Here is a 26,146-nt window from a genome sequence, read left to right as displayed (position 1 = left end):
ACGCATGTCACCTAACGACGTGCAGAACATTCTGTGGTGTATGGGGCTCTCCAGGGCCTGCTCTATCCCCACTCCCCGCCCTCCCTCTGCAGCTAGGCTCAAGAAGCTGCTGTGACTCCTGTCCCACCCAGGCCCACACCTCGCCCCTCCATGGTCTCCTAAGCCTTCTCTCCTGGTGAACTCCCGCCTGCCCTCAGAAATGAGCCCAGGCTACTGCTCCCTGGGGAGCCCAGCCCGAACACCTGCTCTGCCTGCCCATGCCCCCAGAGTCCCTGGATGGTGCTGTGTGTGGTCAGCTGCGAGGCAAGGACTGACCCTGCCACCCCTGACCACAGGCCACGCACAGGAGCAGGCAGTGTGGAGCCCGCGTCTCTGTGAGGCTGAAGACGGGAGACATGGCTCATCACCACACAGGTAGCGCTGGCTGCTAGCGGGGTAGCCCCACATGCAGTCTAACACACTCAGGTTCCAATCTGATTTACTGTTAAGAATTTAAGTTCAAATGGACATGAGCCCTCGAGGCTCTCACCTCTCATGTTAAACATCTGGGTTCCTGTGGCAGCCCAGCTATCCACTGCTGTGCCGCAGCCAGGTGCTGAGCCTGCCTGGCCTGGGGCCCCCAACTAGGAGGTGGGCCGGTGCCAGCGTCTATCCCACAGCACGGCCATGAGGAGCACAAGACTGTCCGAGTCAGCCACTGCCACCACCACCACCATGACGGAAATCACTTGTGCCCCACCCCAGCGCGTAGATGTCGGCCAGCACTGTGAGCCACGCCCACCAAGAGCCCCTGCAGGCAGAACACACTAAGCTCCGGGGCTGGAATATTTACCTTATCCATCCGATCCTTCTGCACCCCATACTTCCCGCCGAATCCTTTGGAGTAGTCTGAAACGTGGCAAAACACAACACTTACTCTGAGGTGGAGGCGAGCGTGGGGGTGGCCGTGGGTACATGCAGACAGATCCAGAAACAGCCCAAGAAGGTGCACCACAGCGGGAAGAAACGAGAATGGCCAAGCGAGGCTTCACTTGCAAGGCAAGTTTTGCTTCCACCCATGGTCGTGAGACCCAGGCAGTGAGAAGCAGAGCACAGGCCAGGGGCAGGCTTCAGCATTCCCTGAGGGGCAGGAGGGGCGGCGGGCAGCAGGCAGGAGCTAAGCAAGGAAAGAGGGCACGGACAGGCCTTTGCAACGCGCCACTTCAATAGCACAGTCTTCCGCACCAGCACGGGCTTATTCTCATCTGCTTCCTGTGCGCCTGCTCTACTGAGCGCTAAAAAGAGGCTCAATCGCAGTTTGTTCTCTTGCTTTTTAAGAGAAAAAAAAAATCCATGTGGAAATTCTACCAGCCAAATACTTCTGTTGCAGCAACACAGATCCACATGAAAGTCACACCGTCATGCAGCAGTGATGCCACGGAGAGCCACTGCCATCTCCATGCAGTCTGCGGGACCACCCCAGGTGTGTCTACCTGCCCACGCCTGAACACTGCTGTGTGTTTCTAACGCTGCAGGTGGAAAGCCTAGAGTCTGCCCTGCAAGGTTAGGGAATTACTGTTTTTCCAATTATGTGTTCAGGTTCTAATAACCAAGTCCAAATTTTGAAGGTAATAACATAACTGCTCTAAGGAAGGATGCAGAGCTGGCTTCACGTACATACTGTGTGGCTCTGTGTGGAGATGTTACACACATATGGTGTCATCAAACAGAACAAACAAAAAACTTCCCAACCCCGGCCAAAAACACCACCACAAATGAAACACAGAAACCACACAAAACACGCCTGTCTCCTGGCCCTTGCTGCTACGAAGCCCCTGGTCAAATGGCCAGTGGTTTGGTTGAACCAAACACTTCTCTCCTCATCTGGAAGGCCTGACTCAATGGCTCACAGCAGTCACCATTAACAGCAGAACAGCCTCGGGCAGAATGCTGCTGGAGACCGGAGATGCCCCAGTCCAGAGACTGGATGGGTCACCGGGTTAGAAGGATGGCACCCACACACTAACTGGCGCATCCTGCCATACACAGATTACAAGTTCACAGGGAAGAAAGTGAAGGGGGGAAGAGAAGGGAACCACTCAAAATCAGTGTCGCTCTAATAGAAATGGGTTTAAAGTGCCGAACAGCCTGACAGCTGACAACTGGTGATGCAGGAGGACTGTGTTGCAGGTGCTGATGGTGAGCCCTGAAGTCTGTGCTAGAAGTGGCTGCACAGGAGGGTGGGGGGGAGGGGTAGGAGGCTGGTGGCAACTGTGCCTTTCTGGGACTCGTGCTTGGCCAGCTTCTCCTTGTAATCAAACCCCACAGCAGCGGAGTCCTGCCTCTCCGACTGAACACCGAATTTGCCTCCAAAACCAGTCTTATAATCTGAAAATCCACAAGCAACAGTGGGGAAAACAACCAAGAAAGGAAACACAGTTGGGTTAGAATTGCATGAGCATGCGCAAAACTCAAACACAGTTTCCAGAAAGCAAGAGCTCTCCTGAGCTTAGGGCCTTTGAGACCCTACTCCCAGGCTCAGCGCCAGAGGGTGCCTCCAAAGGTCAACGTTAAAGAATGAACTTAAAATCTGAACACTCAGCGAAGATCTGGAAACAGCCTAAGAACTGTACTTCAAATAATTCAGTAAAGGCACTCCCGGCTGTGCAGTTCATTCCTAGGGTCCTACCCACACTGCAGACGAGTGCGTGTATCTGTGTACACGGGAGGAGAGACCCTGCAGATGCGGAGGGCGCTGCAGCCCCATTAGCCCCGCTCCTGCTTCTCTCAGGGCTGGGTCACACTGAAAGGGTTTCAGCCCCCTCAGGCTCCTTTTCCCAGGGAAGGGGCACCCGTTCCAACAAGAAAACACTTTCGGTTCAAAAGTACCTCCTGCCAAAAACCGTGGCCCAGTTTATAGACAAGAAGCCTGGACGAGGAGCACTGCTGCTCCTGCACCTACTGAAGGCAGAAAACAAGCGGCATCCCAGGAGTGCTGCAGGCCTGGCCCATGTCCCCACTCCCAGGTAAACCCAGCCCCCTGCTGCAGGCCTGACCCATGTTCCCACTCCCGGGTAAACCCAGCCCCCTGCTGCAGGCTTGGCCCATGCAACCCACTTCCCGGTAAACCCAGCTCTCTGGGGCACCACTCCCGTGTCAGCTGGGAGGGGTCGTGACTACACTAGCTGGAGGGTTTTTGGAACTGGGGGATTGGGGGGGCACGCAGGACAACAAACAGTGAAGACAAAACAACGTGCAGCAGGCACACGCGGACACAACACATACCAACTGACCCCGCAAGGAACAAAAACAAACTTCCAAAACCACCTCGCGTACAGGCAGAGCGAATGTACCTTTTTGGGATTCATGCAGCTGCAATTTCTCCTGGTGATCCCAGCCAAGGGCACATTTGTCTTGTCTGTCTGTCTGCACACCAAATTTTCCTCCAAACCCTTTCACATAGTCTACATGCACAATGAAAGGCCAGAACCCATCATTAACAGGTAGTGCGGGTCACAGGTAGAAAGTATGTTTTCAATACAGTTAAACACATAGGATTCACTCAATCTACCCCTCCCTTCCGGATCTTTGGTAATACTTTAGATAACGTCCATGAAGAGGCCCTCCTTGGAGAGTGGCAGGAAATAACCTAGTCTATGACCTCAGCATCGTGACTAAGCCAGACAGGACCCCACGGAAGCTCCCACGCATGCGGCTTCCACCCGCACCACGAGGTAGCACAGGCTCACATGGGCAACACAGACGTGCGGGGTGCGGCCACCACAGTAAGCAACGCCGCTGGAGCTGGAGCGCCAAAACACTCAAGCTGCGAGTTCTTATTTAGCAGCTGTGTTTCTGGATGTGCCGTTTTCAAGTTGGGTATTTAATGAAAAAGAGACATCTACGTTAAGGGCTATCAATAATGCTTTGCTTTTCCTTTTCCGGTGTGGCTACCACCTGTCACATTACTAGCTGCTGGCTGGAGGGTAAGATAAAATGGAAGACACCTTTCTGGGACTCGTGCTTCTCCGTTTTGCCTTGATACTCAAAGCCGACGGCGCTCTTATCCACTTTGTCCTTGTCAATACCGTATTTGCCGCCAAAACCTTTGGAGTAATCTAAAAACAAACGAAAAATGACTACTTTAAAAGGAGCAATGAAATCAGTGAACATGCAAGTATTTTATCATTTGATTAAAAAAACGCAAAAATCTTTCAGGTCCACTGTAGGACCACTGAGTAATACAGACAGTATTTAAAGGTGCTATCTATGTGTAATAACAGAAACATAAAGAGTGGTAACCAGAGGTGGGGTGTGTGCCTGCAGCCCAGCTACTCAGGAGGCTGAGAAGGGAGGATCACTTGAGCCCAGGAGGCTGAGTCCAGCCTGAGCAACATAGCAATACCCCATCTCTAAGTTAAATCATTAACTAATCTTTTAAAAATTAAAAAAACGGGCTGGGGGAGGGGGCTCAAGCCTGTAATCACAGCACTTTGGGAGGCTGAGGCGGGCAGATCATCTGAGGTCAGGGGTTTAAGACCAGCCTGACCAACATTATGAAACCCCATCTCTACTAAAAATACAGAACTAGCTGGGCATGGTGGCCCACATCTGTAATCCCAGCTACTCAGGAGGCTGAGGCAGAAGAATCACTGGAACCCAGGAGTGGAGGTTGCAGTGAGCAGAGATTGCACCACTGCACTCCAGACTGAGCAACAAGAGTGAAACTCCGTCTCAAAAAAAAAGAAAAAAAATTTTTTTTTAAAGTACAGCAGAGGCTGGACACAGTGGCTCACACCTGTAATCCCAGCACTTTGTGAGGCCAAGGTGGGCGGATCATGAGGTCAAGAGATCGAGACCATCCTGGGCAACATGGTGAAACCCCGCCTCTACTAAAAATACAAAAATTAGCTGGCGGTGGTGGCGCGCGCCTGTAATCCCAGCTACTCAGGAGGCTGAAGCAGGAGAATTGCTTGAACTCGGAAGGTGGAGGTTGCACTGAGCCGAGATCGCACCACTGCACTCCAGCCTGGTGACAGAGACTCCGTCTCAAAAAAAAGAAAAAGAAATAAAGTACAGCAGATGAATTCCTGTAACATCATCCATTGCATCCAGAAGCTAGCAGGAGATAAGAGTTTATGATAAGGCTCTAAGCTCAGGAGGCAGCAGAAGGGCAAGGCTTTCAAAGGCCAGTCTTCACAAACTGAAGCACGCAGGGGGATGCCAGGAAACAGGACAGACACAGCATCCTCCAGAAACTTCACTTCTACTCAGGATGAAGCCATTTAGCATGTCACTGTGATACCAAAACATGACTCTCTCATGGACCCATTAAAAGCACAAAGCAGAGGATAAAAGCCTGGGAGAGAAGGCCTGAGGCATCCAAGGAGCCTTGCATCTGCCCAGGTGCTCGGCCCATGCTCCCAGGCTCCTTGGAGTCACACACTCATGCGGCTTCACGGAGCATGCGCTGCTCACAACTGTGGTGTCGGGAAGAGGAGGAACGGACACTTGTTCCCAGGAAAGAGGCAGAGAGCAGAGGCAAGCAGCTCTGTGCAGTAGGCAGGGCCTGACCAGCAGGAAGACCAGGCCAGGCCGCGACAAACTACAAACCAAGCTGCCCTTCAGGCCACCGGCACTTTCCTCAGGGAAATGCCAAGCCAGCATGGTCGGATCTTCCAGTGGAGTTTCTTGGTTTAGGGTACTTTTTTTTTTTCCTGAGTTTTTAAATAGTCAAGCTCTCAGTTTTCAAATGTTGGCAAATATTTTCAAAAATTTAAATGTGCAGGCCAAACAACAGGCGCAAGGAAATGGGCAGGCCACAGCCTCTGCAGCCCTGGGAAATGCTCTGAGTGATGGTGTACAGGCTATGCAGTGGGGAAGGAAGAACTCAGCACAGCCTCCAAAGACAACTTGGCAGTATCTATGGAAATTTTACATTCAATAGCCTTTGACCCAGCAGTTCCATGTCTAGGAGTTGATTCCTTTGAATAATCACTTGTGAACAAAACACAGGTACAAGAATGTTCCCTGCAGTCAATTTGTAGCTGGGCACAGTGGCTCACACCTGTAATCCCAGCACTTTGGGAGGCCAAGGCAGGCTGATCACCTGAGGTCAGGAATTCAAGACCAGCCTGGGCAACATGGCAGAGCTCTGTTTCTACTAAAAATACAAAAATTAGCTGGGTGTGGTGGCGTGTGCCTGTAATCCTGGCTACCCGGGAGGCTGAGGCACAAGAACTGCTTGAACCAGGGAGGTGGAGGTTGCAGTGAGCAGAGATCACGCCACTACACTCCAGCCTGGGCAACAGAGCGAGACTCCGTCTAAAAGAAAAAAAAAAAAAATTTACAGGTCACACCTGTAATCCCAGCACTTAAGGAAACCAAGGTGGGGGAGGATTGCTTGAGACCAAGGAGTTCAAGACCAGTCCGGGCAACATGGCAAGACCTCGTCTCTACCAAAAATAAATAAATAACCTAAATTCCACATTCAAAAAAGGAATGGTTACATGGACTATGGAATCCTCACACGATGGGGAACTGTGCAGCCATTCGAATTAGGAAAAGCCCACATACACTGGTATGAAAAGAACACCAAACATCTTAAGTTAAAAAATCTACAACATTCATGTGTGCGGAGAGAAAACGCCCTCGTGGGTGTTTCTGCAGCAAACGCGTGATTACAGACCATGGGGTCTGCCCCACCTCTCTGTGACTCGTGCTTCTCCGTCTTGCCCTGGTAGTCGAAGCCCACCGCGCTCTTGTCTACTCGGTCAGCCTGCACGCCATACTTGCCACCAAAACCACTGGAGTAGTCTGAAGAGACAGGGCAGCAATTAGCACGTGGGCCTGAGGACAAACTAAACTGTTCCTTTTGTTAAACTAAGCAAAAGTGTGTAGGGGTTACAACTCACAAACAGATCAAGCGCACATTTTAAAATGTACAAGCCACCCACTGCTCACAACAGGTGCATGCTGGGGTTCCGGGCCCTGTCAGCTGTTACAGGGCAGTTCCTTTGTATGGTCAGAAATGACACTGCATGCCCACTTTGAAAATCAACTGCTCAGGAAAAAGCTGGAAAGCTTCATACAAAGAACCAGCACTTTGGAGGCTGAGGTGGGCAGATCACTTGAGGCCAGGAGTTTGAGACCAGCCTGGCCAACGTGGCAAAACCCCATCTTTACTAAAAAGAAGAAAAATTAGCCAGGGGTAGTGGCACACACCTGTAATCCCAGCTACTTGGGAGGCTGAGGCAGGAGAATCGTTTGAACCCAGGAGGCGCAGGTTGCAGTGAGCCGAGATCGTGCCACTGCACTCCAGCCTGGGCAACAGAGCGACACTCTGTCTCAAAACAAACAAACAAACAAAGAAACAAAACAAAATGAAAAAAATGGAAAGAGAAAGCCTCATATGAAGAAAGCCATGCAGCTGAACACAGGAGACAAGACCCTGATCCTCCGCCTGCCCACACCACAGCTACCTCCACCTAGACTGCACCGAGACTGCGTAAGGACTGAGAGCTTATTCCCCGGATGATGCAATGACACAAAAGAGGAAGAACTAAATAAGCTTGCAAAAAATAAACTGAAGACTTTAAGGTGGCGATATGCTTTGGTCTTTCAAAAAAGAGACTGCATGATGTAATCAAGATTAATCACCAGCAGCTAAGACCGTAAGTGTATAATGAAAACAAGAATTTAACAACTCTGGTTTCTAGCCTTAGAGGGGGAAGGTAGCTTTCTGCCGATCAATCTGCGAGCTCTCTTTTCCAGGAGGAGCGCTGCCCAGATGAAGGGAAGGCGGCTTCTGCTACAATTGGGAGAAGCCCCACAATGACAGCAGATGTCAGGGCTCCGAGGGGGCTGTGTAACGGGGAATGCATCCATCATGTGGCATCCAGATGATCCGGAAACATGAAGAGGAGGGCAGAGTCCTCCTTGTGGCAACAGCCACCGCTCGGGAAACGGCTTCATGTGGCTGTGACTCTCCCCATCAGGGCCCCTGGAGAGCGGCTCTTTCTGCGCCTTTTGCATCTTACCTTTCTGGGAGGCGTGCTTCTCAGTCTTCCCCTGGTATTCAAAGCCTACGGCAGACTGTGACGACCAAAAACACATGAAAAAGTAGGGAGAAATACTTTCCAATGTCCCTGAGACAATCTCTCTGAATTCATGACATGAAATTTTAAAAAATATGAAACACATGATGCTGTGACCTCTGGGTTCCTAAGCCAGGTGTGGGTGGCAGTGACGCAAGAGCTCTGGCATCCTAAATGGACAGGCCAGCAAACGTTCTGCAAGGCCCAGTTGGCGGCGCGGGCCAAGCTGTATCCATGGCGACCTGCACCCTCCCCAGCACGCAGCAGCAGGGCATGCTCAGCTGATTTATTCCACGGGCTTTACAAAAACTCGCTTCTCAAATAAGTCATGCTGAGAACATTAATATTAATAACGAGAATAGCAATGGCCACCAGGGGTGCACTCTCACCAGCCAGGCACTGCGATGGGGATCTGAGCACACACCCATGAGATAGGTATGATCATCCCCCTCATTTCACAGACACATAAATTCGGAACTGTGGCTAATATGTCACAAAGCCACAATCTGCCACCGGCATCAGCTCCCTGCTCCCTCCAGGCTCCCGATCGCTCCTCTATTAAACAAAAGAGCCAAAAGCCCTGAGCCGAAGAGAATCAAAGAGGCTCGGGCCTAGGATGACTGCAAAAACACCTGGATGCAAAGCCTGAGTCCTGGACACAACAAGCGCATCCTGCCCCCCGGTACAGGCTCTGATGTCACTCTGTCACAGTAACACACATGTGAGAAACACGCGTGGAAATAGTCCCTGCTGGCACATTTGGACAGATACAGGGCCGTCCAGTACTGGGGCACATAGTGAAGAGTGACCGCAGGGACTGCTACAGCAAGCCTGCCACATCCTGCTTCCTCTCCCGTGGGCCCAGGCTCTCAGAGCATCCTGGGAGGCAGATGCCCCTCTCTGCAGTCCCCCAGAGCTGGAGGGCACCTGCCTGCTACAAGTGGCCCAAAAGGGCTGAGATCTACGGGGAATGCCCCCCTTGCCCCAACCGGCCCCAGCCCCAGTGCCACATCACTCACCTGATCAACTCTGTCCATCTGGACACCAAACTTGCCTCCAAAGCCACGGACCGAGTCCACCTGCGAGCAGTGCTTGGAAAGTTTCGACTGATATTCGTGGCCGACAGCTGACTGGAACAGGGTTCAAACACAAAGCATTAGACACCGACGACACTGCGGCACTTCACTTCCTCCCAGAGCAGGGCTGAGGGAGGCCACCTCCTGGTCAGTGCAGGGAAACCTTACATTAACACACCCATCTGGGGAGCCAAGGAGGGCGACACAACTCCTGGGTGGCCAAGGTCCTTGGTGCAGGCTTTTTTTTTTTTTTGAGACGGAGTCTCGCTCTGTCGCCCAGGCTGGAGTGCAGTGGTGCATCTAGGCTCACTGCAAGCTCCGCCTCCCGGGTTCATGCCACTCTCCTGCCTCAGCCTCCTGAGTAGCTGGGACTACAGGCACCCACCACCGCACCCGGCTAATTTTTTGTATTTTTAGTAGAGACGGGGTTTCACCGTGTTAGCCAGGATGGTCTCGATCTGCTGACCTCGTGATCCGCCCGCCTCGGCCTCTCAAAGTGCTGGGATTACAGGCGTGAGCCACCGCGCCCGGCCCTTGGTGCAGGCTTTCATGGCCCACCCCAGCCCTTGGGCTCCTGGAAGCTGCACACGAAACCTGGACACAGGTCACGGCCACCAGTGGGGATTTCTGACATGACTGGGCATGAAGAAGGGACACAGAGCCGGCAGCCTGTGGCAGGATCTGTGAGACCCACTGGTGTGGAGGCTGCTGGCATCTACTAAAGTGGGACCTCTGTGAATCACATGACCAAAGAATCAGCACAAAAAATAGTCTGCGAGCAAACTATTTTGTTCTAATAGACTATAAACAAAAATAGTCTGCAAAACACAGGCTCACATTCGATTTCCACTGAGCAGCATCCCGTTCAGGCAGGAGCCAGGTGCCAGACCCCACGCCAGCTCATTTCAGCATCATTAATGTTGCCCCATCAGCGCACACAGGTTTGGGGACCTTCTGTTCGCCAAAGCCAGCAGGTAAAGCCCAAGGTTCCCCTGGGCTTTCCAGACCCGGCACCCAGCTCTTCTGTAAATAATGCCTCTGGGACATAGCCATAGCCATTCACAGGTGTGCTGTCCACAGATGCCTCTGTGATTCAGCAACTCCGTTTGGCAGTTCCGATGAGAGACCCTCTGGTCCACAAAGCGGAAAAGATCTCCTACCTCAAAGCGCTGGCCCTGCTCCAGCCCTGACACCAAGGCCCCAGGGTTCTGGGGCTCCCTCCTCACAGCAGAGCCGGATCAATGGTTCCTTCACGGACAGTGCGGGCACATGGTCCAGCAGAGGGCATGGAGAAAGCCCATGGCACATTGGGACCCCTCTTCTCACTCCCTCTAGTATGTGGAGCCGCTCACGCTAACCCAAGCAGCATCCCACACCGGTGCTGACACAGCAGACAACTCAGAGAGCATCCACTATTTCCCCTATTGAAAAAGCAGGTTTTGCCCTAAGTCTCGGGCCTGTGCTGCGCCCTCTTCTTCCCACATTTGTTCTGAGGTTGGCAGCTGACTCTCCATCCACATGAGCCGTCACCTCCAAACCCTCTGTGGCAGACTGCCCATCCGTGTCCTCCGGGGTCTCATCCAGAAAACAGAGATGAAGGAGTGGCAGAGGCAGACGTGCCAAAGGGATTCTCCAGCATGAGTTTTCATCAGAAGGAAGTTACAGGAAAACTGATCTAAAGACACGCTCAGAATGACAACTAGGTAAAGTTTCCAGCTTTTTGATTGAAAGGGATTCATCTCCAAAATTGCCTTTGATTTTACACTGACAAAATAGCATCTGTTATTAAACAGTCATACTGGGGAGATGGTATCTTGAAGACTGAATGTGTAGACTCAGGGCTACGGAATGCAAGGAGACAAGGGAGCAAGAAGGAAGCCTGCCCCGCGTGATGGATGCAGCCACTGCTGGCCCCAAGGGAAAGGTGCAGCATGCTTAGGCCCCAGTGTAAACAGAATCCTGACAGCCCATCTGGGCTCCTCTCGCATCTGCTTGTCCTCAATGTGTTCTTTTTGTTCTGGAAGTCTCTAGCACATATTCCTCAAGTCTTAATGCAGAGATTTCAATTTTTAATTTTTTTTTAGTTTCTGGAGTGGGCAAGTTACAAATAACTTTTTTTTTTTTTTTTTTTTCCTGTGAGACGGAGTCTCGCTCTATTGCCCAGGCTGGAGTGCAGTAGGGAGATCTCGGCTCACTGCAAGCTCCGCCTCCCGGGTTCATGCCATTCTCCTGCCTCAGCCTCTCGAGTAGCTGGGACTACAGGCACTTGCCACCATGCCCGGCTAATTTTTTGTATTTTTAGTAGAGACGGGGTTTCACGGTGTTAGCCAGGATGGTCTCGATCTCCTGACCTTGTGATCCACCTGTCTCGGCCTCCCAAAGTGCTGGGATTACAGGCGTGAGCTACCACCCCTTCGGTTTGGAATCTGAGTTTAATCTATTTATTTTCTGAGACAGGGTCTCTCTCTGTCACCCAGGCTGGACTGTAACGGTGCGATCACAGGACACTGCCATCTCCACCTCCCAGGTTCAAGTCATCCTCCCAGCTTAGCCTCCCAAGCTGCTGGGACTACAGGTGTGTAACACCATGCTCAGTTAATTATGTTTTTGTAGAGACGGGGTCTCGCTATGTTGCCCAGGCTGGTCTCAAACTCCTGGGCTCATCAGATCCTCCTGCCTTGGCCTCCCAAAATGCTGGGATTACAGGTGCGAGTCCTGTACCTGGCCCTGAGTTATTTTTGACAACGTATCTGTCCCATGGTGCTGACCTGAGCTGAGCGCTAACCTGGCCCCGATGCCGGCTGGGACTGAGCAGCAGCAGCACCCCTTGCTGGACACGCCCTGCTAGGACAGTTTTCCAACTTGCTGGCTGAGAGGTAAGAGCAAGGCTCCACAAGCCTCCTTGGTTCCATGAGAGCATTGGCCTAACGGGGTGGGGCACGTGGCGCTGGGCCAGGCACAAGGTGAGGACGACAAGTCCCGACCTTTGAAAAGCCCAGCCCAGAGGGGAGTCTCCCTGCAAAGGACAGCAGGATGAGGCAAGGACAGCTGATGAGGGAAGCAGAGGCTGTCATAGAGACCGCACAGGAGAGAGGGAAGTGAGGGCTCTTCCTGGGAGCTCCTGGCACTTGGGAAGGCCTGAGCTGCAGGTTCCAGGGTGAGCGAGATTCGCACTGAAAAAAGGTGCAGCCCGAGCAGCAGCAGAGAAGCCACAGCAGCTTCCCTACCAGGCTCTCCTGACACGTTGCCTTTCTTTTCCCCAATATGTAATTTTCCCAACCCAGAGCAGGGAGCCCCATTTTTAGAATAAATGTCTCTCTGCGCTAACTCCCCACAAGCCCCCTAAGCACAGGGCTTGCCTCAGTCTGCGGTGGGAAAGGCTTCTACCTGCTTGCTTTGCTCACTGCACTGAACACAGGGGTCCGTCTGTCTGTGTGCACATGCTTCGCTCACTGCACTGAACACATGGATTCCGTCTGTCCGTGTGCACATGCTTCACTCACTGCACTGAACACAGGGGTCCATCTGCCTGTTTACATTCCTAAAAGCTACTAGACTTTTTTAGACTCCAAAGATGATGATTCTGCACACATTGCTCTTCTTGGTGTCAGGGCATCTCTGTGGTAGTGACACAGCAACATCCATGTCTCTTTCCTGCAGATGGCCCCTCACCCCACTCCTCCCCCAGGCTATTTATGGTCGTGGTTTGGGGTGCCCTGCTGGCCCACCGCATCATCTACTCTGAGGGGGACAGAGCAAGATGCAGCTCACTGTGACACGGCAACATCATCCCGTGCCCAGCTCAAATGTTCATCCGGCTGGTGCATGAGGTGGGAGAGGGGTATGGAATTACCGGCTGGAATCCGACACTGGCTGACACACTTCTTTCCACAGAGTAAAGGCAAGTATCTGTCAGGTCAGAACAAGCTTATGTTGCTCAGACTCAAAAGTTCACCTCCAGGATGTCTGTTTTACTGAAGAAACATGCAAACGCACCGCGATCTCTTCCATCTTCTCTCCAGGAAGGAAAAGGTAGCCCTTCTGAGCTAACGTGGCTCCCTCTCTTAAGGCAGAGAGGACCTAAAGCATGGGTGCAGCTGGATGCATTTGGCCAACGTCCTCAATCAACGTCTGCACGGCAGTCTGCATCCCATCAATGACGGCTGCTGGGAGGCTTGCCCAGACCTCTCGAATAGAGCGAGCACTGTCCCCAGCCTGGTGGGCGCCGAATTTACACGAGGGAGACTGCTCTGATGGTCACTGAACGCATGAAGGATGTTAGCCAGGCCTTTGGCTGGATTCCGTGTGTGCTGTGAACCATGGGGGCCTACAGATTTGACTTTGGTCTTCGGACTGGCATGACCTAGGCTGCGAGCTGGAACCACAGGCATTGACAGTGATGACACCTGGAGCCAGGATGCTTCTGGACCTCTGTCCTATCACAAGGCTGCCTCTGAGGGCCAATCTCCCTCTCTGGGCCTCCCCACGTAACACCCGTGCTCCAGCACCTGTGAGGGTTCCTAAAGAGCTTTGAAGAAAGCTAGAGTACTTCATGAGCAAGTCCAACCTACAGGGGTCTACTCTGGGCAAATCTCAACCTCAGCAGATGGACTCAAAACTGCTGATCTAAGGAAAGTCTGAGGGACTACTCTGCCACCCAGTCTAGTGGTCCAAGCACACCAGGAGCCTGGCACAGGCAGCCGTGGGCCACTTACCTTATCCATTCGGTCCTGTTCCACACCAAATTTCCCTCCATAGCCATGGGAGGCTTTTGGTCCTGTTTCAAGCTCCTTCTCCTTAAGGGTCTGATGCTCTTGAAAGACATTCTCCCTTAGTTTGTGTATGCTTGAAGGAAGAGATGAAAATAGGAACAAATCAATAAAATAGATGTGCAGCTTTGCCTCCTGGTATGATAAATAAGAACAGGTGACATTATCTTTGTAAATCTGTAAATCTGCTTATCTGATATTCACCGATTCTCTCCCTGCACTGTGCCTTCCTGACTATTCTGCCGGCTAGTACACCTACTTCGGCAGTCCGCCGTGTCAGACGCATGCTCTGTGGGAGACAGAACACGAATCTGAAGGCAGACAGTGGGATCATCCCAAATCCCCGCTAAAGATGGCTCTACTGAAACCTGACCTTTATTTCACACGCAGAAAATAGGAAAGCTGGTCTGTAGTCATCCAGAGGCAGAGGGGGGAAACATGATGCTATGGTCCCTTTCTCAGCCACTGGCAGAAGTCCAGTGGTGCTGAACATTTAGATGGTTCGTCTGTACTTGAAGTACTCCAGCTTTTTTATACATTCAAAGGTGAGAGAAAAGCGTTTCAGAATTTAACATCTAAACGCCACTAAAAATTTTTAATATAGCAGATAATGAAACAGATGACAAGGTGTGCTCAAATCCGGCAAGCCGGACACAGCTGTCATTAAGAGACCCCAGAGTGGTATGAAGGCCACTTTGGCATTCGGACTTTCTGCCCAGGAGACACCAGGCCGCCATCTTCGACATCTGGACAACAATCCTAGAATTGAGGATGAAATACAAACCAGGCTTGGAAACCGCCCAATACCCTTATGAGCAGGAGAAAGAAAGACCCCACTCCTCAAACCTGGGAAGGCCCCAGAGCATGAAGAATGGGCTTATTCCCCATGTGTTCCTCTCTGAATCCTAACCAGCCCGAGGCTTTTGTACTGGAGAGTTGCTTTTTCTCCAAGCCACCCTCCAAGACATGTTTTGAAGCCACAGGGAACAGAAGAGATGAGAAGAGCTACAATGACTCAACGAATTCAGGAGTCTGCTTAACGCCATAGCAAATACCCAAGGCTACAGTGGACTCCCAAGTCAGCCCCATTCCAGTCTCTTGTCCTGGGCAGCCACACAGCCATTGGAGTTCCGAAGCTGCTTCTGTGGAAGGGAGGTGCTGAGCAAGCCAGGGAGGGACTAAAACTTGTGTGTAAAAGCCACTGTGGGCCAGGTGTGGCGGCGCACACCCGTGATCCCAGCACTTCGGGAGGCTGAGGCAGGAGAATCACCTGAGCCCAGGAGTTCAAGACCAGCCTAAGCAACAAAAGCAAGACCTCATCTTTACAAGAAACAATAGCACTTAGCTGGCCATGGTGATGTGGGCCCATGGTTCCAGCTACTCAGGAAGCTGAGGTGAGAGGATTGCTTGAACCCAGGAAGTCAAGGCTGCAGTGAGCTATGATTGCACCACTGCACTCCAGCCTGGGTGACAGAGTGAGACCTTGTCTCAAAATCAATCAATCAATCAATCAATCAATCAATCAATCTTTAAAAACAAAATAAAAAGCCACTGTGCAGACTGTGCCTTCTCTTCTGGATGATGGACTGAATCTTTCTTAGCTGAAGGGACCGCGGCCAAGTGGGACAGTCTTCCCAGGATACCGAGGCGGTCACCGGGTCAGTGGTGCTGCCTTCACAGCCAGGGAAAGGAGGATGCACTCTGAACCCAGCGGGGCCTAAAATAAAAGTCCGAGCATATTTTAAAAGTTCCTTTTATCTACACTTTCTGACGAAAAAAAAACTGCTCCAAGAGCTGGCATTTTAGATAGTGCCAAGTGAGAAACAATGACAGGGTTCACTCAGTTCCCTACTCTGGGCTTTTGATAAGAACACAAAGCTCACAGTACCTCACTATTAACACATAATCATTTCCAGATAATAAAAAAAAGGGACAGGGCATTTAAGTTCTCAGTTATTCAGACATCTCATACTTTAGAAACCTCTCGCTTGTAAGGTAGAGCTTAGGGAAAAATGTTCCCTGATAGAAGACACAATACTGAGAAGCGGACACTCTAAAATTATAAATATGGAAATTGTTTGCAATGGGAATTTAAAAATTACTGAGCACATAAGTATCTAAATATACACATATAAACACATACATTACATAAATACACATATATGTGTGTGTCTTATATTCATTTACTGCATGGGTATCAGGTCAAGAAGATAAATGCAGTTTCCACACGGGCTGTCTCTCCACAGATGACCATGAGCCCTGTTGCACCTGGGGCTCCACCCGCAGAGGGGCCCTCGGGAGGGTGGTGGCGATGCCTCTTACTTGATATGCTCCTGGTGTCCGGAGCCCTGCACCGTCTTGGCACCCCATCTTTGCTCCTTCTCACTCACGTCATTCTGAAAAGAAAAGCGACCAGTAAATCTCACAGCCTGGGTTGCGACACAGACAAACCACCATCCCATCAAAGAAAAACCCACGAGAGCCACTTCCACTTCACGAAAAAGGAAAGCAAAGGCTGGCGGCTCCTACCACAAAATCAGGGTCGGTCTCCCAGTCATCGGCCCCCGCGTCATCCTGGGCGATGGACACAGCGTGGCCTGCTGAAGCTTTCCACATCTGAAAGAGTGGCCGGGGAGGGGTACGGAGGCCTCAGGGCGCCATCCACAGAGGCCAGCAGACGAGCCCTTTGGCCATAACTACCAAGATTCTAGGCAACCCAGGAGGACGAGGCTGCAGGACCAGCCAATCCTTCGTGATCCCTAAGCCTGAATGACAACCACAGGAGTGAAAGAAACTTCACCTCAGGGTTCTGACAGTGCCGTCACCTGGCGTCAGAAATATACTGGAAATACTCTTTGGCTTCGAGTGAGAAAATTTTCTGGAAAATAAAAAAGTCGGGTGTGCACTTACTTTATTCATTAAGAACATATTCCTGTTCTGCTCAATCACGTGATGACAGCTTCCAACCAAAAATAAAAGCACCATTTTGGGTTATGTATTCTAAATATACTAAATGTTACTAATGGCAAATCTCATGGTATGTGTATTTTATCACAATTTTTTAAAAAGTGCACCCATTTCGATTTCAAGTGCTTACTGAAACCATAACAATAATTTTCCTAATTCAGACTTACAATTTAATAAACGTTTCAAGTAATTTATTGGAGAATTGCTTTACTCTCTACTTGGGAGAAAACAAGAATATAAAATGCCACCTTTTCCTCTATCAGGCAGCTCTGCAAGTGGGCAGCCACCTTCTCCCTCAGCCCCTGAAGACTGGAAGGTTTTCTCTGTTATACAGAACAATGGCACACCTGTAAACCCTAATAAGACAATTCTTGTAACTGCAGTGATAAAATCTAAACTTTTAAGGTTTTTTTTTAAAACTATGTATAAAAAGAAGTGATTCCTTTGCCACAGAAATAGTAATACAATTTCACATAGGCCACAGAGCAACTGAGATATTATTTTAAATCAAACAACCAGAAGCTGTGCCCAGGGGTCTGAACCGAGGACACCCAATTCACTTTTTCTCAGGCACCATGTTGGGACTCTAGCGCCCTGAATCAGGACGGGACAAAACCCCTTTGCAGCTTCAGACTGTCCCATCTGGCTCCTCCCCCTCCAGCCTGGCTGGGTCTCAAGTCCAAATCCAATGTGACAGTGAGGGACCAATCAGGGCAGCGTGCTCTCAAATTTCTAGGTGCGACTTTGTCTCTCGGGGAAGAACCCTCTGCCAAGGGGTGTAGCAGGACCAACAGTGCCCCTGGAACCTCGTGTCAATGCCCAAAGCATGGCAAGAATTTCGAGTGATCTGCTTTTGCCAGGACTTTAGAGAACAGATGAACTAGAATCTCAAAACGGAAAGGCACAACCAGTCCGTCTTGTCCCAATGCGCCCATTTATAAATGAAGCAATGGCTGCAGGAGAGAGAAATGGGATGCTCGGTCTCCGGCTGCCCCATGGCACCATGCTGCCCTGGCGAGGGGGCTGCCCGCCTGCGGGACTTCAGCTGCCTATGGTTCCCACCACTGAGGAGGGCTGCAAGAAAGACGGGAGTCCCTGCAGGGCTGGCAAGGCCACCTTCACCCCCAAGGCAAAGGAGAAAGGTGGCAGGTGTCTTTGCCTGGTACTTTTTCAGGCTCATCGGGGAGAGATTAGCAGAGCACAGTCTCTGCTGATCTTCCTGGACACAGCTTCACCAGCGGGAGGGGTGGGCACCTTTGAGCTTCACAGTCCTGCGCCTGGGGGCCCCACCCACTTTCATGGGGTGGGGAAGGGGCCAGATTTCCCCCTCAGGGAGGACAGGAATGGGTTCCCTTCCTCAATTCCAGAGTTTTCTGCAATTGTCTCCTCTAAGTCATATGCAACAGAAACCTGACTTTATTTTTTAAACAATGAAATTTCCTTCCAGAATATTATCATCTCTCTCCCAGTAAATACACAGAAACAGCAACCTCCCCCGTTTCCTGTTAAAGGGATTTTTGCCCTTACCATCCACAGGAAAAGAATGTTAGGATGTTCACAATGCACAAGTACCTTTCTTTCCGCTTGGAGATAAAAGGCTGTTCACAAAACTCTGTTGAAAACACAGTAATCCAATGAGGAATTTCCAGGCATTGGGGAATGATTCCGTCTGTAAAAAGATTAAGAGTAAAAAGCTGAGAAGGATGTCTGTTGAGCAGCTCCCTGGGCAAACCCTTCTGTGTGGAGATCTTTTTAGAAAACTTCAGTAATCTTCCCAAACACAACAAGGTTTTGTAATGAAATCTGAGAGGAAGATGGGAAGACTTGCATTTTACTAATGAAAAAGTTCAACAGAGAGAAACTAAAGAAATAAGTTTCAAAAGACTTCTAACTACGTGACGATTTTTTGTTTTTTTTGTTGTTTTGTTTTCTTTTTTCGTTTTTTTTTTTGAGATGGAGTTTCACTCTTGTTGCACAGGCTGGAGTGCAAAGGCACAATCGCAGCTCACCACAAACTCCACCTCCCGGGTTCAAGCGATTCTCCTGCCTCAGCCTCCCAAGTGGCTGGGATTACAGGCAGGTGCCACCACGCCCAGCTGATTTTGTATTTTTAGCACAGACGGGTTTTCTCCATGTTGGTCAGGCTGGTCTCAAACTCCCAACCTCAGGTGATCCGCCTGCCTTGGCCTCCCAAAGGGCTGGGATTACAGGCGTGAGGCATCGCGCCTGGCCTACATGATGTTTCTTATGAATGCAAACAGAAATTATTGCCTTAATTGCTAGTATGCATTTACCGTTTGCTATAATTCTTAGAGATTTTCACTTTTTATTCATTCTAATTAATGACATTATAAAATAAAATTGTTACTGTGAGCTTTTTAAAACAATAATATAAGAAAAACACTCCCTGAGAGGATCACGATATGGCCAGGAGAAAAAACCAGTACTGTGACCAGCTATCAAGACATGAGAGTGGCAGCTGGAGAGCCGAGGAGGAGGAGGTTGCATTCCTAATGAACATATATGGTTACCGCGCAGGGAGCAAGACTCCAGCTCCCTAGAGGGTGGCCAAGCACAGGACCCCTTCCCTAGGACCACACATCAGCCTCAACTGGACACCACACTGCTAGACATCACACATCGATGAATGAAATCCCCTTGTCCCTAGGAACAAGCCGGTCACAGGCAGACTGGTTTCTCATGCATTAGGAACTAGGTGATGGTGCCTGGCTGGCCCTCTTGGTAATTAATTAATTTCCATCTGGTTCCTGACCCAACTATTTGCCCCATCTCTCTCCCCAGTTCCCTTCGGCAATCCTAACTTCTACAGACTGCTTGCTACATTCTGGTTACTGCAGTTATTAGTGTAATCAGCAAGCATCTATACAACTCTGCCTAAAAAATTAGCCAGACATGGTCTTGTATACCTGTAGTCCCAGCTACTCAGGAAGCTGAGGTGGGGGAACTGCTTGAGCCCCGGGGCTCAAGGGTGCAGTGAGCCATGATCACACCACTGCACTCCAGCCTGGGAGACAGAGAGAGACTCTGTCTCATATATAAACCAATCATAAAGTAAAAAATAAAAATCTACTCATGAGCAGCTAAGGATAAGCTCAGACCCACAATTTTATACTCTCAATATCTGAAATTTAAAAAAAAATCACAAAAATAACTAATAGAAAATAAGCTTGTTTTGTGGATCCAAAGATAAAGCCTCTAGACCCCCTACCTCAAAACCATACAGAAAAATTAACTCAAAAATGAACTAAAATCCTAAAAGGGTGTAAATTTTTGTGACTTTGAATTTGGCAATAGTTTCTTAGCTATGACACCAAAACACAAAAGGAAAAACATAAATTGTACAAAATTAAAAACTGTGCTTCATCAAGAAGGTGATAAGATGATTCCGAGAGAAAACTATTTTGAACCATATATCCAGAATATTATAAAGAACTCTTGGCTGGGCACGGTGGCTCACGCCTGTAATCCCAGCACTTTGGGAGGCCAAGGCTGGCGGATTAAGAGGTCAAAAGATCGAGACCATCCTGGCCAATATGGTGAAACCCCGTCTCTACTAAAAATACAAAAACTAACTGGGCATGGTGACTCGTGCCTGTAGTCGCAGCTACTCGGGAGGCTGAGGCAGGAGAATTGCTTGAACCCGGGAGACAGAGGATGTAGTGAGCCGAGATTGTGTCACTATACTGCAGCCTGGCAACAGAGTGAGACTCCATCTCAAAAAAAAAAAAAAAAAAAAAAAAAAGGAACTCTTATAATTCAATAAAAAGGACGAATAATCCCATTTAAAAATGGTTGAAGGACCTGAAGAGACATTTCTTCAGAGGAGATATACAAATGGCCAGCAAGCTCAGGAAAAGTTTGTTCAATGTCATTAACCATCAGGGAAATGCAAATCAAAACCACAATGAGAACCCACCTCATACCCACTAGGATGACTAAAATAAAACAGCCAATGACAAGTCTCAGCAACAGTGTGGAGAAACTGGAAGCCTCATAGACTGCTGACAGGGATGTTAAATGGAAAATGTCTGGCAGTTCCTCAGAAGGTTAAACTCAGGTACTGTATGACTCAGCAACTCCACTCCTAGGTCTATGCCCAAGAGAAAAAGTATAAGCACACAAAAACTTGTGCATGAGTGTTCAGAACAGCACTATTCATAGCAGCCAAAAAACAGAAACACTCCAAATGTCCATCAACTGATAGATACATAGCATGTGGTCTACCTAACACAAAGGCATTTTATTCTGCCACAAAGAGGATCCAGCAGTGACACCTGCTACAGCATGGAGGGACCTCAAATCCATTATGCAAAGGAAAACCACGCACAAAAGACCACATATTATATGATTCAATTTCTAGGAAATGTCTGGAGTTGGCAAATCTACAGAGACAAAAGATACATTGCTGGTTGCCCAAAGCTGGGCGGATGGTGGTGGTGAGGATCAGGAGGTCATGGCTAAAAGGTACAAGGGCTTCTTTTTGAGGTGATAAAATTATTCTGAAATTGATTGTGGTGATAGTTGTACAACTGCATGAAGATACTAAAAACCAGTGGATAGTACACATTAAACAGGCGCATTGTATGGTATGTGAATTATATCTCAATAAAGCTGTCACAATATGCGTCAAAAGAAGATAATGACTCTGTTCAACCTCAATATTAAACCTTCCTTGCAAACGTCAGTGTACAAATCAAGATTGCACAAAGGTGAAGTAATCTTGCTGTCTAGACAGAGTGAAAAATTCCTCTATACAAGAATTGTTTTTTCTTTTTCAGACACAGTGTTGCTCTGTTGCCCAGGCTGGAATGCAATGGCGCGATCTCAGCTCACTGCAACCTCCATCTCCCAGGTTCAAGTGATTTTCCTGCCTCAGCTTCCCGAGTAGCTGGGATTATAGGCATGCGCCATCACACTCAGCTAATTTTTTATATTTCTAGTAGAGACGGGGTTTCATTATGTTGGTCCAGGCTGATCTCCAACTCCTGGCCTCAAGTGATTTGCCAGCCTCAGCCTCTCAAAGTGCTGGGATTACAGGCATGAACCACTGTGCCTAACCGCCCCCCAGCAGCCTTTTTTTTTTTTTTTTTTGAGACAGGGTCTTGCACTGTGGCCCAGGCTAGAGTGCAGAGGCACAATCTCAGCTCACTGCAACCTCTGTGTCCCAGGCTCAGGTGATCCTCCCACCTCAGCCTCCCGAGTAGCTAGGACTACAGGAATGCACCACCACACCCAGCTAATTTTTCTTTTTCTTTTTGTTTGAGACGAAGTCTCGCTCTGTTGCCCAGGTTGGAGTGCAACAGCATGATCTCAGCTCACTGCAACCTCTGCCTCCTGGATTCAAGCAATTCTCCTGCCTCAGCCTCCTGAGTAGCTGGGACTACAGGCACCTGCCACTACACTCAGCTAATTATTCTTCTTTTTTTTTTTTTTTTTGAGATGGAGTCTCACTCTTTTGCCCAGGCTGGAGTGCAATAGCGTGATCTCGGCTCACTGCAACCTCCACTTCCCAGGTTCAAGCAATTCTCCTGCCTCAGCCTCCTGAGTAGCTGGGACTACAGGCATATGCCACCACGCCCAGCTAATTTTTTGTATTTTTTTTTTTTTTTTAAGTAGAGACGGGGTTTCACTGTGTTAGCCAGGATGGTCTCAATCTCCTGACCTCGTGATCTGCCCACCTCAGCCTCCCAAAGTGCTGGGATTACAGGTGTGAGCCACCGCACCCGGCCAATTTTTCTATTTTTAATAGAGATGGGGTTTCTCCATGTTGCCTAGGCTGATCTCGAAACTCCTGGGCCCAAGCAATCCACCTGCCCTTGGCCTCCCAAAGTGCTGAGATTACAGGTGTGACCCACCGAGCCTGGCGGAAGAATGTATTAAATGACAGTACAGAACCAGCCGTCCAGCATCAGCTTTCCATTAGCCTCAGCATCTATGGCAGAGCAGGAGGAGAAAGGAAACAGACACTTGCATAGCCAAAATCACCATCACAGGCACACTCCCTGCACCACACTTACTCATGGGAAACCCAGCCTCCAACATTTACTCCGTTTACTCAAAGCAGTACGTGAGCAGATGGGGTGGGCTTGGGCCACAGTGAAAGCCAAGCCTGCTCCTGGAGCACAGTCCCCTGCTCTTGGCTGGGCCAGGCCATGGGAATACTGCAACACAAGGCAGCAACCAGCGCTCACAGCAATTCACACTCTCAGGACCTTTTCTGAGCACCTACTGCGTGGCACAGACTGAAGATCTGAATTGCCGATTATGTGCACTGTCATTTTAAAAGTGTTTTAAAAACAAGTCCATCAAAATGCTACAATTAAAAGTCAGCTTTAGCTGGGCCTGCAGTCCCAGCTACTTGGGAGGCTGAGGTGGGAAGATGGCTTAAGGCCAGCAGTTCAAGGTTGCAGTGTGCTAGATGGCACCTGTGAAGAGTCTCTGCACTCCAGCCTGGGGGACAGGGTCTCGCTCTGTCACCCAGGCTGGAGGACAGTGGTGTGATCGAGCTCACCGCAGCCTCCAATTCCTGGGCTTCAGATCCTCTGCCTCAGCGTCCCAAGTAGCTGGGACAACAGGTGCACGCCAACATGCCCAGAGATTTTCTTTTTTTCTTTTTTGTTGACACAAGGTCTCCCTATGTTGCCCAGGCTAGTCTGGAACTCCTGGCCTCAAACGATCCTCTCACCTTGGCCTCCCAAAGTGCAGGGATTACAGATGGGAGCCACCGCACCCCGCCCCAGGTCAAAAGAAATTTCTTTTCAGTAAGATTTAGCAGAAGGTTAGCTTCTAGTTCTGGGGGACCTAATATCAAAACAACCCTGCCTCCCCAACTTTTTATTGACTCCCACTTGAAAGACTCTTCCTTGTTCCTTGAGTGTCTGGCGAATACTTCTCTAACAAGAGGAGAAATAGGACTGACTCAGTGCTCTGGAGCCGGTGACTCACCCACACGGTCAAACACCGGAATGGAGACAGGGGCAGGCGGCCAGCCCCTCCTGCGCCGCAGCCTTGGGCCCGGCCGGGCTTGAGGGCTGGATCATGCCTGAAGGACCTAGTGGGTGAAGTTCCCCCGACAGAGCCTGCGCAGCCAAGTCAACACTGAGCCCAAACGGAGCGCATGGGATTCCAGGGAGCGCTCATCCGATGCCTCCGGAGCTTCCTTCAGCAGAAAATGAATTCCTCCCCAAGGGGCCCGACACGTCCACAGATTCCAGTGGGAGGAAGCCCTGTCCCTTCTCACCAGAGGCCTTCTAGCTTCAGGGATCAGGCATCCCTTAGACTATCCAGGTGATGGAAACGTTAACAGAAAGCCCCAAAGCACCGTTCTGGTGATTTTAAACACACCCCGAAGGAGGGACGGTTCCAAATTTAGAGCCTCACGACTAGCTGCAGCCGCGCCTCGCTGCCTCCACTGACCTGATTGCAAAACCTCCGCTCAGGTGCAGGCCGGGCGGATCCCCAGCTGCTCCCCCACGTCCCACAGCGAGCCCCTCAAAGTCGCGCACCCCAGCCGCCTTGACCCCGCGGACCCCATCCCTTTTCCCTGCGCCTGGATCCCTTCCCCTGGAGCCCCAATCCCCTCCCCTCGAGCCCCAATCCCCTCCCCTCGGACCCTATACCTTTCCTCCGCGCCCCGATCCCTTCCCCTCGAACCCCAATTCCCTTCCCTCGGACCCCATCCCTGTAGCTCTGCGCCTGGACCCCTTCCCGTCAGACCCCAATCCCCTCCCCTCGGACCTCATCCCTTTCCCTCTACGCCCGAACCCCTCCCTCTCAGACCCCTCGCCCTTTCCTTGAGATCCCCCCACACCCACCTTCCATGGCCCCTCGAACCCCGGCCCCCTCCGCTCGGACCCCCGAACCCCACAGGCCCAGCCCCTCTCCCTCGGGCCCCAATACCCTCCCCCTCGGAGCCCATCCCCCTCTCCTATTCCCTCGGACCCACGATCCCTCCCAGCCTGGCCTCTCTCCTGCCCTGGAGCCCCCCCAGGCCCAGGGACCCTCCCCTCAGAGCTGAGACCCCAATTTGGCCCCTCTCTAACCTTCCTCCGCGGACCCCAGCCCCAAGTCCTCCGTGCCCCCTTGCCCCCTGGGGCCCAGACCTGTCCTCGTGGCCCTCGCGGACCCCCGGCCCTCGCCCTGCCCCGCCCCAGGCCGGGAAAGCCTCGCCACTCTGCCCCGGCCCCCGAAACCGCGAGAGGAAGAGCGGTGAGACCGCTGCGGCCGCCGCTTCCTTCCCCTTTCGCGGCCAGGCGATGCCACAGGAGGGAAGAAGCAGAGCTGGGCCTGCACCCCGGGCGGACGCCGCGCTCGCTCACCGCCGCCTGGGGTCGGTCCGGCCTGGGTCGACCCTGGATCCCGCCGCGCCCGCCGCTCCCGCCGCTCCCGCCGCTCCCAGGCGCCAGGCTCTACTTCCGGTTCCGCGGGCGGGGGCGGGGTCGCATCCGGGTCCCCGCGCGGCCCCGCCCCCTCCCGCGCCCGGGCCTGCAAGACCTCCTGGGGTGCCCACGCAGCTGGCTAAGCGCTAGCCCGGCCTGTGGTGAGTCTGCAGGGCTCGCCCGAAAGTAGCGTTGCGCGCGCAGAGGAGGGGCGCTGAGCAGCACACAGCCCGCGGCGGGGTCTCAGGATTCGCGGCGCTGCCCGGGGCCGGGGGAAGGAAGCCAGCCGAGGAGACGCACGTGCCCTGAGCTCGGGAGCGGGGAGCCTCTTCATCTCTCCATCCTCCCTCCGCCCGCACACTCAGCCGTCCTCGTCCGCTCACCATGCACCCCCACCCCAGAAAGGGCCACATGCGTTCCAGGGACGCGAGCCCCGGCCACAGGGACCTAGCAGCCTAGAAGGTGAGTCAAGCGTTAAACCACGTGGGTACTCACCTGGGAAATGAGATAAATGCCAAGAAGTGAGAGTTTCATAACATCGTACTGGGGAGACGGTAGGACCTGAACCCCTGGGAGACCAGAGGTTTCTTTGGGCGATTCACATTTTAGCCAAGATGTGAAGGCCTCATAGGAGTAAACAAGGTAAGGAGGGAAGAATTTTCCAGGCAGGCCAACAGCAGGTTCAGAGGCCCCAAGGTAGGAATGGTCTTGCAGCAGGGGAACAGCTCAGCATGGCAGAGGGCTGGTGGTGCAGCGGGGCTGTGGTGTGAGAGGGGCCAGGTCATGCAGAGGCCGAAAGAGCACAGCGAGGACCTCGGTCTTTATTCTGGGAGACATGGGAAGTCCTTGGAGGAAGTTAA

The 26,146-nt window shown here is 51.2% G+C and overlaps 1 protein-coding gene and 1 pseudogene across 4 annotated transcripts in view; both read right to left on the bottom strand.

Annotated features, from left to right (window-relative positions):
* CTTN (cortactin) overlaps positions 1-25,331 on the bottom strand; it is a 38,233-nt gene extending 12,902 nt beyond the window's left edge. For 2 of the 4 annotated variants that reach the window (XM_032153757.2, XM_058439053.1), the window contains exons 1-11: positions 25,227-25,331; positions 18,460-18,556; positions 16,450-16,536; positions 16,243-16,316; positions 13,867-13,996; positions 9,095-9,205; positions 8,019-8,073; positions 6,685-6,795; positions 3,987-4,097; positions 3,333-3,443; positions 833-888 (exon numbers count right to left, since the gene is read on the bottom strand). In XM_032153757.2, coding sequence (XP_032009648.1) covers positions 833-888; positions 3,333-3,443; positions 3,987-4,097; positions 6,685-6,795; positions 8,019-8,073; positions 9,095-9,205; positions 13,867-13,996; positions 16,243-16,316; positions 16,450-16,536 — 846 coding nt within the window. In that variant the 5' untranslated portion in view covers positions 18,460-18,556; positions 25,227-25,331. Of the gene's footprint in view, positions 1-832; positions 889-2,256; positions 2,368-3,332; positions 3,444-3,986; positions 4,098-6,684; positions 6,796-8,018; positions 8,074-9,094; positions 9,206-13,866; positions 13,997-16,242; positions 16,317-16,449; positions 16,537-18,459; positions 18,557-25,226 lie in introns of all 4 variants that reach the window. The other 2 variants (XM_032153755.2, XM_032153758.2) reach the window with 2 other exon arrangements.
* LOC131383503 (uncharacterized) lies at positions 4,107-6,676 on the bottom strand (annotated as a pseudogene).
* Positions 25,332-26,146: the final 815 nt, after the last annotated feature.

The sequence above is a fragment of the Hylobates moloch genome, unplaced genomic scaffold, assembly GCF_009828535.3.
Source record: "Hylobates moloch isolate HMO894 unplaced genomic scaffold, HMol_V3 SCAFFOLD_5, whole genome shotgun sequence".
NCBI lineage: Eukaryota > Metazoa > Chordata > Mammalia > Primates > Hylobatidae > Hylobates > Hylobates moloch.
The sequence above is the reverse complement of the archived record's forward strand: the minus strand, read 5'-3'. Positions and strand labels throughout refer to the sequence as shown.